The 15,110-nt window shown below is 39.9% G+C and overlaps 1 protein-coding gene across 4 annotated transcripts in view; it reads right to left on the bottom strand.

Moving 5' to 3' along the window:
* Positions 1–6,046, bottom strand: part of actn4 (actinin, alpha 4) — a 70,691-nt gene extending 64,645 nt beyond the window's left edge. For 2 of the 4 annotated variants that reach the window (XM_049576379.1, XM_049576378.1), the window contains exon 1: positions 5,647–6,046. In XM_049576379.1, the coding sequence (XP_049432336.1) occupies positions 5,647–5,772 (126 nt within the window). In that variant the 5' untranslated portion in view covers positions 5,773–6,046. The remainder of the gene's footprint in view (positions 1–5,646) is intronic. The other 2 variants (XM_049576377.1, XM_049576376.1) reach the window with 2 other exon arrangements.
* Positions 6,047–15,110: the final 9,064 nt, after the last annotated feature.

Raw genomic sequence — 15,110 nt, 5'->3', positions numbered from 1 at the left:
CATTTGAAACTGAAAAGAAAACTAATCATTAGTTGCAGCCCTAGTCGGAAGAAGAGGTTATATGCAGCAGTGTCTCCCTTTTAATCTTATCCTTGTCAAGCTGAAAGTGTTTCTGAAAACACAACTGGATCATAACAAATGTTTTTTTTTCATTATCATTTAAAGAGCTGATTATTTTTACATTTACTTGGTTGTTTACTCTATAAAAATATAAAAGAAACCTCATTGTCAGAAAGCATTAAAACAATATATTTCCTGGTGTCTGAGCTTCATATGTATTACACAATGCATACATATCAGTGCGTTACAAGGATTAAACTGACTAACAGTTCACCTGAGGCAAGAAAAAACAGAAATCATCATATATACAGATAAACAATCAAGGTGCAGACCTCACTGATATCTGCTCCACAGCCCTAAATGATAACAGCTTTGATTCCTCTTGTAGCTGCCACACCCTAGTCAGGTTGGTCCTGCTACTCCGAATCAGCCAATCACACACACACAACACACAGACAACCAATTAAAGCGTCTGCTCCTTTAATTCTCTACAAACAGAGCTTTGTCTATTGTTGTTTGGTGAGCAGGCTATTTAGTCCACCATTTTCAGCTCCCTTCATTCTTTTAAATGTTGTTTTGGAACAGGAAGGCAGACAGGGAGAAAAAAAAAGTGGCCTGGCAGCTTATCGTGCAGCTAGATCGTAGCCAGAGTAGAGACGACGGCAGGACGCATTGTTTGGTCCTGACAAAATGTCACTCACAGCTCGTCCCGAGCCAACCCGGGCCATCTGAACCGGCTCCGCCTGCCTGCCAACCAGTCACACAGAAAGCATGTGAAAGTGGGCGGAAAAAGAACAAACTAACATTGTGTCCAGCTGCCCACCTTGGCAGTAATGGAAAATAAATCTGTGTGTGTGTGTGTGTGTGTGTGTGTGTGTGTGTGTGTGTTGTGTTGCAAGTCTGGGCACTGGTGGGGTGTGTCAGGGGAGGCTGGCTACAAATGCTGCTGACTCTGATGTTGGAGGACACACACATATACTGGCGAAGCTGGAATAATTAGAAAAAAGGATTTTATGTGTGAAAGAAACAAACGTGCCTAATTTAGCACCAGGATGCATTGCTCAACAAAGCGTCTGACAAGTCGTGTAGAAGAACAGAAAGGTATATTGAATGGTCTGGTCTGCTTCTCCCCATCTCTCCATCAGTCACTGCTGTTAACTGTAAAGTCCATCTCACAGTTCAGCTCCAAATCACGTCTGTGCACACAGACAGGCAGACAGAATAGGAAAATGAAGACAGATAAGCATCAGAGTCAGTGACCACAACTGATCTGCCACTGTGACACAGCTGATTTATGAGAGCTATACACTCCTGACACAAGCTGAGAGACGGAATAAAAACATTAAAACTCTGACGTGAATCCAGGAGTAAATTTCTCTTTGTTTTGACAGCACGTGTTTTTTTACTAAACCTGCCCTGATTTGCATGCTTACCTTGGGTCATTCACTCAGTTGCATGAATGACATTTTAAACATCTATAGTTTTAATATTCTTGGTGAATCAACTGAACACGACTGCAACAGTGGGAAACGTGCTAATTAATTCTGATTTCAAAAGTACACCACCTTAACAAATAAGAACAATCAATCAGCAGTGATCCCGACTGCTCCAGGCCTTTTGGCTTGTGTACTTTGCTGTTTTCCTTGTTAGCTCATCCACCCACATCGCTGTAGTTTCGCCCTGCCTTACGACATGAGAAATATGTGCAGCCTAACTGTCGCTGAGAAGCTGGATTTGCATGCACCGCCTGCCACACTGTCGAAGGTTACAATAAAACCTCCGGTGGTGTCACTGCATACTTTGACATGTTTCAGCGTGTGGTGGATCCAAGAACTGTGAGAAAGACTTAATAACATGTTTGTCAGGAGCTTCGCCTGTAACAAACTGCAGTTCACTGGACTCAGTCCAGGTACTCTGGGGTGTTGAGAAATGTTGCTCAATGTACCGAATGGACAACTGGAAACACACTGCAAGGACAAACCTCTGCTTCTGCCAAGGAAACAAAGACTCACACTGTACAACTCTGAAATATCCACATCACAAGAGACTCCCAAAAAAGTGATCCTTTGCACAGTGAATCTGTGATCTGCAGGGCAGGGAAACTTTAAGTTATATTCAAACAGTGCAAATTAAGGAGTAGTGTGTAGGATGTCATCTATTGGCAGAGAAGATATATTATGTTCATAACTTGGTTTTATTAGTTTATAATCACCTGAAAATAAGAACTGATCTATCGTTGATATTGTTGAGGTCCTCGTCTACGAAGGACAAATGACCATTTTTGCTTCAGCCACTGTAGTTCTCCTATACATTTTGGCAGACAGGAGAAGTGTCAGTTTTGCAAACTAAACACTAGATGCCACTTAATCCTCCACACTGGAGCTTTAGGTTAAAGCCTAACTGCTGCCAAATGTATCCTTTTAAGCAACATCTGAACAGATCGGCTATCGTCTGACAATGATAAAGCCTCTGGTTGCGATGGCTGAACGAAAAAAAGGCTAAATCATCTTCAGACAATAGCCAATAGGTTCTAATACTGCATTTCGGCCAACATGTTCCACCTGTTTTGCTCTCCACACAAATGTTTTACCTGTAGGCGACTAAAGCCTGCTCAAACATGATTGGTTACAACAACTACTCCTACAAATGGAAACCAGGACGTTTCTGATACCAAAATCTTGTATTATTCATTACAGCTCCTTCATACATTCACAGATCAATCTGTTTTATTCGATTTAAAGCATCAAGATTTTAATTTTTTTACTGATTGAGCATAAGAGAGATGAGGTATAGCATCTAGCATTTTTTATACAAGCAGATGAAGTCCTAGTCTTAGTGGTGCTCTCGATGTGCAAACTAATAACACACCTCCAGTGTTCTGGTTTCAATTGTGAGCTGTGTCCTGTTGTCACATGTCGTCTGGTTGTTTCCTGACCTAGGCTTTCCGGTCTCTGTTGCTCTACCATTGACACCAAATAAAGGCAAGAATACCAAAAATCCTAAGCAGTGCCGTCTTGTTCCCCTCTTGTATTAATCAATATGGTAAATATGAAGAATCAGAATGATGGAAAAGTCTGCATCCAACAAATCGCTCCTGGTTTTGACCTTACGGACTTGCTTCTCACACACTACAAGGACAAATCCATTCCCACACTCATTAGATCCACTTCTCTCTTGATATTCCTGCGGGAGGCATTTGCTCACTTTGCGCAATAAGTGGCACAGTGAGCGTGAATACACCGCAGGAATTTGCCCTTGGTTCCCCCGCCTCAACAGGGCCAGTACAGCTCAAGCTTGGCATGGGGACATGTCACCGGCCTGAGCTGTTCCCAATCAACCAACACCTATCAGCCTCCACTGATGAGTGCAGATTCAGGAATGGACCTCTGCCCAGGGTTGCACAACAAGCCTCATTCTGTTAATGATTGGCAGGTTAGATTTTCCTTTTGAAGAAACTTTGACCCGTGTGATCTCTACACAAACATGCAGAGAGTCCTCACAGTCATCTACCCACCCACCGTGAGTTAACAGTGAAGGACTGGACCCGCCAGGTTTGATGGTAATCAACTGCAGGAATGTCTGATGTTGACGGCTAAAATGCTGAGTAGCCTAATAAAAATGCACGATTCAATGCTCGGCATGCTGTCACACCACTAGAAACTATGCCAGTCATCTGGCTAGTAAGTGAATAAGATAGGGTGCGTAACCTGGTTAGCACTACACACACATATAGACACACACACACACCCACTCAATCATTCCACACTGTTAAGCAATGGTTCTTCAAATTATCCTTCATTATACTGCCTCTCCACTCCCTTATGAGAAAGGTTTAGTGTTGTATTATATGTCACTTCATCATCAGGATCACATACGCATCATCCAGTTTCCATTTTGCAATAGGACAATCAGGACTTGAACGGGTTTGTTTTTTGAGATATGGCCATTCAGCATAGAGAGGGGAACGCTGCATAAAAAAACAAGGTCATGTTAGTCTGGTGAATGTCAGTGGACGGCTTTTATTGCCATCCAGGAGGAAAGTCGCGAAAGTACTGCAGGAAACATTAGCATCGATTGTAGCTCAGTGGTATGTATTAAAAAACATGTCAAAGAGGAGTAAGAAGAGAGCTGATGAAGATGGGGGAGGGAGAGTAGAGTAGGTACTGCTTGTTTTAGACAAACACCATGCTGTGTAAATGTTGATTAGTTAGAAGGATGAAGAGAACTGCCACTCTGATGATTGGTTCAGTATAAGTCCAAAGAATAGCAAAATGCAGAGCCCAGTATACCATATGGTACCAGGTGGTTTAATGCTACTTGGTGTCTGAGCATTTATGCAGAATATTACTGGAGCTAAAATCTGCAGCACAGCAAGTGGGCGTTTAGTTCTGTGCTGTGCAGTGAAATGAGTGTGGCTGCAGAAACTTGTACGTCCCAGGGCTGTGGGAAGAATATGAGACTAGCAATGTGAAATTGGCACAACAGATGCAACAATGGTCTGCGTGCACAACGGGTGTGCTCAACGTAGCATTGCTTCTGACAGCTGTCTTTAGCTTTAAACCCCTGGGTTTTCTCCTTACCCGACCTGTCAGACAAGCATCTCCTGATTTACAAATTAATGAGGGGCACTGTATTAGATAGCTTGGTCATTATATCTGCTTTAATCTACACTGGGCATTGGTGTAGATTACCCTCTATATTTTTTTATTTTATATATATATATATATATATATATATATGTGCATTGTAGAATTGTGCCCTTCTACTTTTGGATTTACTGTTTTAAAATCTTCAATGTAAATCCTCAACTACTCTTTAAAAAAGCACTGTCATCAGTAGGCCATATGTTAAAGAAATAACCTGTCAGTTCAATCTTGCAAACAAAAACTCCTTTCAGTTTCCGAAAATGATGAAATTTCGGACACGATAATCCACAGCTTCATCTCTATATCGGCCTTGAGCAGCACCGTATCGGTCAGCTCCTTCAGCAGTGAGCAGCAGCTGAAACTCGCCTCGCCTCAGTCAGTCTTATCGGCCTCCAAGCAGCCAGCCATGCAGGCAGACAAGTGGGACAGGACGCCTTGATAAAACCCTTCAGAAATCACTGTTTGACTTTCTATTTTAAGCCTCCAATGTCTGCACAATCACAGTTCTGACTCTTTCAACAACGTGGCGCTCTGTTTCCCCTCAGAAAGGGGCAAAAGTGCAGGGGTGAAAAAAAAGAAAAGATCACATTTTGAAGAGTGAAATCAGCCAACTAATGTTAGACAGGCTCTGCACACACTGACAGAGGGAATTAGGAGATGAAATCAGCGTGTACTCAGAGGGAAATGACACGACATTGAGGAGACGAGCTAAGAGGAGAGGCTAGGAGAAGAGCCAAGCTAGAAGGAGAAAATGGTTGATATAAAGTGGGGCATAGAGGGCTGCGGAAGGTTTATAGAGCAAAACCGAGGCCCGTGCTCGGTTCTCTGACCTCCACTCCCCATCCCATCCCTCCCCTGCCATTTTCTTTCTGCCCGCCGCCGCCTCCTCTCAGCCCGGCTTGACTCGGCCGAGTTGGGCCCGACTCTTCGGTTCCCTTACCTTCCTCTGCTGTTTCTCCCAGGCCGGGTCCAGCAGCAGGTCCCGGTCCCAGTCATTCTCTTGCTCCATGTAGGTCTGGACCCCTCCGGCCGAGGGTTGATTATTGGCAGCGTGATAATCTACCATGTCAGCAAAAGAAACCTGAGTGCGCCACAGAGACAGTCAGGAGGGAAAAAAATAAAAAAACAAAAATGGAAGAAAAGCAACGACGGCCCAAATCAGAGAGGTGGGACGGGGAGGGATACACAACCCAGGAAAGTGTCCTTCTCTCGCAGCTTTCGGTCGTGAGTGTGTTTTTTAATGGGATGAATATCCGGCGTGTGCAGGCAGAAAATCCCCGCTGCTGCTGTGAGAAGAAAAGCTTTCCCTCTGAACTGAGAGGCTGCTGGGAGGAACCGGCCGCTCCTACAGGCTGCAGCGGCACCGACAAGCTGCACGCGCTGCCGAGCGACACTTCCGGTGCCACCTTTTAAAGTAAATCCATGTGCCTCGTGTACCTATTACAGCTTTATTTACAGGGTCAAGGATTTTATTGGTCACATAATCAATATCTCTCTAAACTGTGCAGTGAAATGCTTTGTTGTCTCCTCTGTTACTGTGCTTAAATTATAGATAGCCTATCAAATACACTGAAGCAATACAATATACAGGCCTATGATATACAACAGAGAAAACATACAGCAGAGAAAATAAGTGCAAAAAGTTATGTGCTAAATTAATTATTATGTAATGATTATATATAGGCTATAAATATAAAATTTCCCACACCTCTAACGACTTCCATAAAGACCTCTAAATACATTTTTTGTTTATTTCGCCGAGTGTTGCACTCAACGCATTTTTCATCCTAAACAAAATTGTTATATTTTCTGCTATTCGCTGTTTTTGTTTTGTTTTGATTTGTTTTTTAAACTTTATTAATAAGTTTCTCAGTAAATACACACTCAAGCATTTAAGCACACACACCCCACCCTCCCCCGAAATCCAAGAAGTGGAAAAAATTATAAAATTGAATTATTTCAAAATTATTATTTATAAATGAATTCATAAATAATAATATAAAAAATATAACAACAAACACATGATTAAAGGTTAACAATGTGTAAACAAAGAGACTTGGATTATTGTTACAATTCAAACCACTCATTAGCTTACCTAGTTGGTGACAAAAGTATAAACACATATAAACATGCATACATATGTACACACAGGTAGGTATATGTAGCGTACACACATACAAAGCTATGTACATTACTCTTCACCTTTGTAATATACAAAAATAACATTGAAAACCAAAAATATTATTTAATCAAATATTTAATAGTTCTTCATATCCATCTCTCACATTGATAGTAATGCATTAAACTTTTATTATCAATTTACAAAAGCAGTGCGAAAGTCAGTTTGGGAGCTCTTGTGCAGTTTTGTTGCTCTGTAAATCCTCCCTGGACTTTATGAGCTTTTATTTTGAAGGGCACCTCGCCTACGTTGCGGTGTCAGTCCGTGCATCTGTATGAATTGACACACCTGTCTCCAGTAGCTTCAGCTCATGAATATTCATACGATATTTGAACATGAGCTTCTGAAAAATGACACATTATAAATATCAAAAATTGAAATTGAAAACTTACAACAATAAAACACACTAAGTTTACAGTTTGCAGTGCTGCAGTAAGATTTCAGTACTGATTTAAAATTAGATTCTATAGGCATTCTAATATCTGCCTTAAAGGGCCACACTGTACCAGCCAGTTTTTCTAAATCCCTTAAACTTTACATCACATCTAACCATTTTGCAAACCATGCTGCTGTGTTTTGCAAATTTAGATTTATTTTCCATTTGGTGCTGTGCAATAAGAAAATGGATTGAACTGCATTAAAGTTACATTATCTTCATGTGGTAATTTGCTGGTGGATCTCTCGTCATCCTGGAAAGACCACGCTGAATCTGTCTGCAAAAAATAAAAATAAAAATGTGTTTGTTATGTTGCCTAAGGTCTTTTGAGGTGAGTAGAAAAATTCTTGTCTTGCTTTTTACTTCTGTGATCATGAGTGTTCTAAAGTATTGTAATACCACAGGGTGCACGTGTTTGTCTGCCACATTAAAGTCAAAACTGCTCCACCAAATAAAAATCTGCTCAAAGATTTTAGGTCAGCCCCTTGGAAAAACTATGATGAATCAGTCTGCCATGATAACATATTCAGGCTGATCAACAACATTGTATGTGTCCCTAGTCATGTCCTGAACAGTGAACACAGTGAATAAGTGATGGCATCATATCAGAGATACAGGGCCCAGTGTTTTAATAATGTTAGACTGAAACTTTATTTTGTGCACCAGTCTGTACTCAAACTATTCTGGATCTTAATACCAGAACAAATGCACATCTTGTCTTACATGTTTGTCTTTGTTGATGTTGCAAATGGAGCTGCTGTGAGGCAAGAAACATTACAGAGTTGATCTCACAATAAAGTTTCATCACAACTAGTGGTTCAGAGGGGTCGTGACCTCTGTGAGCATCACCAGATGATGTGGGGCCAGAAAGTGCTCTTTCTTTTAGATTTATTGTCCTTACTATTTTCAACTTTCTAACTGTAAAATATCACATGGCATCTAGTTTCTCATGTGCCTCTGATAATAAAAAGAAAAGGAAAATCAATCTTTAGCAGTTGATTCACATCCAGCCTGTGAACCATCAAGAGAACCACTGACCCAGAGGAATGACACCCATAAAACAAAGAAGCCTGAGCTGTGGTATCATCCATTACGTTGAGGCTCAGGCTGGTTTGGAGGGTGACGGTCCCGCCTGCAGGAGCCACCTACAGAAGTAGGTCATGCTCAAGCTGTCCTGGTTGATTAGCGTCTCTGTGCTTATAGCAGCATATAGACTGTAACAACACCATCAAAGAGTACAGAAGCATTTAAGTTCTTTGGCACCATGTTTCAGCTGTCATGTTGTCCTGTGATGTGTGCAGCTCTGCTACAAACAGCTCTGTGATGGGTCAGTCTGAGTCTGGGCTCAGTAGCAGGAAGGAGCTAATTATGATTAGGGCTGTTTTTATTTGTATTTTTCTAAGAGGAACTAAACAAAAAAGAGTTGAGTCTCAAATGCAACACGTTCTCACCATGGATGTATTAAGGGACCTGGACACAGCATTGGAAGCAGGGCCCTTGTCATCCCTGTGAAAGTTGCTCAGTGGCGCATGATGCCAAAAGAGTTCTACTTCTGTGGTGTAAAATATCCCAGATCTTCCACTTCACCGTGCCCATAGAGCAGATGCACTAGAGAGCTCCACCAGCAGATTGGCTAACTTATGTCGGGTAAGTGCCTAACTTTTGGTTTAGCCCTCCGCTAACTTCAATGTGGAGAAAAAGATTGAATCATGCGGCCCCTCTAGACTTTCAAAATGTTACCAAATGGATCAAGTAATTGTGAAAAGAGTCATTTCATGGGGGTTGTGAGGCTCAAAAATTATGTCCACTGATTTACAGTGGACTCTCTTTCTCAATGTAAGTCAATGGTAAAAAGTCTTTTTGGGCCCCATGGCATCAAATGATGGACGCAGAAGTTGTAGTTACACAGTTTGGCCACTATGTCAAATTGCCTTTAATGTCGGGCACACTTCCTGGGGGTCTGATTCTCACCAGCCCATTGTCATTCCCAGGTTTTCAAACATCAGTGTGACACTCCTTGGCATCTCATAGCAACTGCAGCTGTGGCACACTGCTGAAACACTTTGCATCATGTGGTTAATGCTGTGGAACAGTCACGGTAAGGTTTAGGCAACAAAACCGCATCATTAGGTTTGGAAAAATGTTTTGGCTTAAATTAAGTACATTTGTAACGTAATATAACGTCACATAAATACGTAACGTGATTGATGTCAGTGACTGTACGTTAACTGTGTAATGTTATCTTAAAACAACGCTGACTTTGTTTAACACAGGACACACACTGTGACCACTGGATCAAAGTCCAGTTTTGTTTGACTGACACAGTGTCAAAACTGCTGTTTCTTGAACTGCCACTTGAGGCTGCCTCCAAGAACCAGAGGTCATTCCCCATAGACCTCCATGTTAAATGCCCAACTTTACAACAGAAATAAAGCTCGAAGCTTTAAAATGGCAGTCCACAAACCAGTGGGTGATGTCACAGTAGCTACGTTAATTATTTTACAGCAACAAACACTTTTTTTTTAATTTAATCATACAAAGAGCGACAACAGTACCTACCATTAAAATAAAACAAATGTATGTTATTTATTTGTTATGTTGTATGTTATTTCTTTAAAAAGTGTTCTTAAAAAGAGATGATCCACCCAAATTAAAAACAGTATATAAATATATTTTCACTTGCTTCTATAATAAATATAGTTTTGGTTTGATTTGAAAATCTGTTTTGGAGTTTTTGGAAATGATTTTCTTTCAAACGACTCTTGACTGAAGAAGAAGATCCTTTATGAACACTGCACAGTGAATTCTGTTGATTTTCTAGTAAAGTATGATATAATAAAGTATAATATTTGATTTTCAGTTTCAAAGCTGTGAAACTGAATTCCAGTCTCCTCCAGTGGTCTGAGGTGGTGGCAGATATTTCAGAGACAGATATCTGAAACAAAAACTATGTGCATGGAGTGATACCAATGGAGGTGAGTGAGATGTTTGTTTCTTTGCTTTTTCTGTTCCGGCTGTGTAGATTTTACTCTTTGTGAAAGTAGTTAAGAGTTCTCATTTGTTTTTGTTATTGCTGGGAACTGACCCTTTGGGTTATATTTGTTTAATGCTTTCCTAAAAAAACAGCCACTGGTTGCAGTTCATAATATTTTGAATATACAGCGACCCTGGCTTTTATTTCTGTATAAATAAGTTCCTGTGGGATCAAACAAAAGAGGGAGAGATTGAGAGAACGAGAAATGAAAAGTGTTAGAGAGAAAAAGTTTAGTAAACATATACACATTTCAACAAAGCACACTGAGAGTAGAGAGAGACAGAGACAGGAAGAGAGACAAGAAAGAGAGAGTTTGGGTGTGGCTGATGTATGACTGTCACATGCCATCCTAAAAGTCACTTTGAACCAACACAACAGCAATGCAACAGGATATTGGACTCACACACACACACACACACACACACACACACACACACACTCTGCCTCTGGTATGTGTAACGCTGTTCTCACTTTAAAGAATGATGCTGGAGGACGGATATTTACACATACCAGACATCAGCAAAGAACAGAGGGTCATTTCTCAAAATATCCCCTGTGGTTGGGGTCATTACAGAGATGGACTCTGTAGAAAAGCTACAGAGAAGTTCTCTGTGACCAGACTAGTAGAGGAATAATCAGTGTGCATTTTCAACCACGGCCTTAAACTAAACAGACAGAAAAACCAAGAAAACATAAACATTTAGAAGAACATAAAATGTTTGTGATATCAATTTAAAGAGAAACAATTTAATGTCTGACTGAAATCCTGCAAAGCAGAAACATTATGTTCAAGGTCCCATATTATGCTCATTTTCAGGTTTGTACTTGTATCTGGGGATTCTGGAAGAACACGTTTACGTGCTTAATGTTAAAAAAAAGCATAACTTCTCTCTTACTGTCTGTCTGAATATACCTGTGTTAGCACTGTGTCTGAAACACTCTGTTTTAGGGTTAAGTCAACCTCCCGAAAAAGCCTGGTCTGCTATGATTGGTTAGTGTTTGCGGGTCTTCCACATCTGCACGCTTGGCATCTTTGCACCATCATTACAGCCAGGGAATAACTGTAACGGCACTGCAGTGGCAGTTTCTACCTTTACAGAGTATAGTTGCGACTTCACAACTTCATGCGAGTCCTGACAGCTTGTTTAAAGTCACAGTTTCTGAATACGGATTGTGTATATTTCTCTGTGGATTAAAGGTTTTGATACTTTCACAGTATTAATATGGCGCCTATACCTGCTTTATAATAAAAAAAGATAAGGACATATGACTTTTTAGAATATGTGCCCTTTAAAACCTATTTCCATTCCCTGTAATAGAAACTCAAATTTTAATTGGCCTTAAATTGAACAAATAAGGGCCAGCTTTGTGTCCTGGGCTAAAGCACAATAAAATGACAAACTACTTTACTGTGTATAAGATAGTATTATAAGACAAGGTAAAGTGTATGAATAGGCTGTGCTAACAGCTCAAAATATTTGAGTTTACTCCATATCTTAATGCTGAACTTGCTCTCACGAGGCTGGCTCCTCAGTGTGGCGGAAAGAAAAGCTGGAGCACTGAATATTTAAGTTTGGCTGGTTTGATGGGCTGAAGACATCCCAGCCAAACATCACCTGATTCCTGCAATGATTAAAAGAGAAAAAGAGAAGTGCAAAATTATCAAAGCTTATTGGCTATATGTTTTCACACAATTTGTTCATAAGGATTTTGTTATTTTGCAGTGAAAATGAGCAAACCAATGTCCACTGCTCACTTAGTAAATCTGAAGAGAATGATGTCACTCCCCTCTCAAGTGAATTGACAGACAACAAATGTTTTTGAAGAGATACTGTGAAACTTTAATGATGTCAGTGTGGACACACAGTATTATCATCTGTCTGTTTACAAAGGCCATAACCAAGAAATCTAAAAATACAAACTAACCAAAAAAAAAAAAAAAAAAACAACAAATGGGAAGAATTCAAACAGTGTGATAATGCAAATGGAAATTTTAGCATTTCAAAAAAGATAATGAATGTAACAAAGCATGTATAACAGCAGCATAAAGGTTTTAAAATAAGGGCAGCAGAAAAATAAAAACACATCATTATTATTATTACTACGTGAAATGCACATTGTACCTTGCATGTTAATGTCTTGTTTAGATGGATTTTGCAGATGTCATGACCAATTAAAAAAACAGCTAGCGATACTGTATAAGCATCAAGTCTGAGTCTCTCAGCGTCGATGAGGTCATCCATGGATACTAGTGCAGATACATTCATCCATCACATCTGTGCAGTCAGAAAAGGTCTACATGAACTAGCCTGGATATAAAGTTCAATTTAAAATAAATACATGAATCTACTTCTTTCAAATGGTATAAAGAAGGTTTCAAATAGCATTTTCTTCTGTGCCACTGTGACTTTAACTTTTGAGTGCTATCCAACAAATTCTCAGTAATGATTACACTAGTTTTAATACTAGTAAAACTAGTTTGTCTGAGCCCCTCATGAAAAGCCTACATTTGACCTAATACACAAAATTGTGCACAAAATATTTTATTATCTAAAATTAGCTGTATGAAATTTATAAAATATCTCAGTGATTTGTAATGTGGCAGAAGCTGCAACAAGTGGCCAGTAAAAAGATGACCTGGAGCCAGCTGTACCAGCTCTTGTGTTTACTTACAGGAGATTTAGGTAGTTATTTTACATAGCTGGATATTGTTCATTATATATTCATATATATGTGTGTGTATATGTGTATATATATATATTCATTTTAAACTGAAGGGGAGCAGAGTGAGGCAACATCTTAAACTATAAAGTTTAATTCATTAAATCATTTAGGTGACCTTTGTTAAAGTGTCAGTAACATAGCAGCAAATCTTGCTCGGACCTTTGACCCCAAATGTTTCCATGACTGAAGAGAGTTCTTGAAGATGTTTCCATTGCTACTGTTTGACTTATTACTTCACTCTGGAAGAAGCTGAACTACAGCACCACTACCCCGGGGAGAAATCTAGTTTGGTTTACTAAAGCTACTTCGAAAAAGTAGTTTTAACTACTTGGTAAAAAATGATCAAATTGACAATGTACACGTGATACCAAATTAAAACAAAATTTGGGGCCTAATACAAAGAAGTCACATGCCACAAAATACCTCTCAATTGAGTTTGTGTGCCTGCTTGTTCACAGGTCATATATGAACCAAAAAAAAAAATGAATAAATAAAATACCCCAATACACCCACTATTGATGGGGAAGTGCAAGCAAAGTCAGCAGATGTTCTGCATGATCTCATAAAGTACATCTTATTTTTTTTCCAACTCCATGTCCCTTTCAAAGCTCCATGAAAAATGTTTATAGTGTCAGTACACTTAAAATGGCTAAAAAGTCATTTAACCACTTGAATCACTATGCTATCATGCTATCAGTTTAATTACATGTAGTTCACCACCAAGTGTTACTTTGCTAAATATTTCTATAATTGAACTGTACAGTAGATGCATCTACTTTAATACATGTGAAAAAACAAACAAATTACAGTCATGCAAAAACAGAAATGAACACGAAAAGACTTAAAGGGATAGTTCAACATTTTGGCAAATTCGCCTATTGCCGTAATCCCTATAGTCATATGAGTAGGTACATTACCTTTAATTGTCAGTGCGTGCTGTTCTGAGATCAGCGGGACAGAGCTGCCTGCTGAAATGGAGGTGAACGGTACAGGTCCCTCTCTCCCTCAAAACTAATCAAATACACCATCAAATGACTCCAAAAGGCTCTAGTGGACAACACATGGCTTGCGCATTCCCCACGCTATGAAATAATAATGTATAATTAAGTAACATTACGACACATGAAGCAAATACTCGGAACTACTTTCTTGAGTAAACCACTGGGCGGAGTGACACAGTGCGTACCTGAGACACTGCCGTTGTTATTGCTTGTAGCCATTTGTTTTTGTAAATCATGGTTTACACGTGTATTTTAAAAGGTTGCAGTAACAAGCCGAAGACATGGAGCAAAGTGAAGTTTCACGTAGTTCCAACCAGTAATACGGACAGGATGAAACAATGGCTATTTGTGCTGGACATCGACCCCAACACGCCTGTGGAAACGGTCCGGAAAATGTTTGTGTGCTCCTGCCATTTTTTACCGGAGGACTACAGTGAAAGGATGGAGCGCAGAAGCTCAGCAATGGTTCAAACGCTTTTCTTGAAAGATACTGTCATACCATCTGTCGGCATCACAAAACGAGCAGACGTGGTAAGTGATCGTTGTGTATTTTGCTCAGAAATCTCTCTGCTGTAACGTTACCTTCATGTTGAGTAACATTAGCCTACAACCCAAGCATGGTAAATAAGGCTAAAATGCAAATGTTGTTGTGGTTATGTTATGGATAAGTGCTGCCCAGAGCATATAGTGAAGTGACTAAGTGGCATTACTTCTTATTGTTGGGAATAAACAGACTGCTAGGGAACATTTTATGTTGTTGTTCCCTCAGGAGTTGTGGTGATTTATGAGTGTGGAGTTAGCATGTTCTCCTCGTGTTCCAGTGATTATTTTGAGGTGTACTCTATATTTATATTGCACAGGTGTACCTAATAAAGTGGCCAGTAAGCCCCACCTTTACCTTAGCCTCTCTTCTTGCTCTCTCTTCTTCCAAAACCTGTAACTCTTCCTCTGTATATTCTGGCTTCTTCTCAACAAACTTGTTGTTTTGATGACGGAAGTAACTGCACTAAACATACGCTGTTTGAAATCA

The sequence above is a fragment of the Epinephelus fuscoguttatus genome, linkage group LG5 (assembly GCF_011397635.1).
Source record: "Epinephelus fuscoguttatus linkage group LG5, E.fuscoguttatus.final_Chr_v1".
Taxonomy (NCBI): Eukaryota; Metazoa; Chordata; class Actinopteri; order Perciformes; family Serranidae; genus Epinephelus; species Epinephelus fuscoguttatus.
The sequence above is the reverse complement of the archived record's forward strand: the minus strand, read 5'-3'. Positions and strand labels throughout refer to the sequence as shown.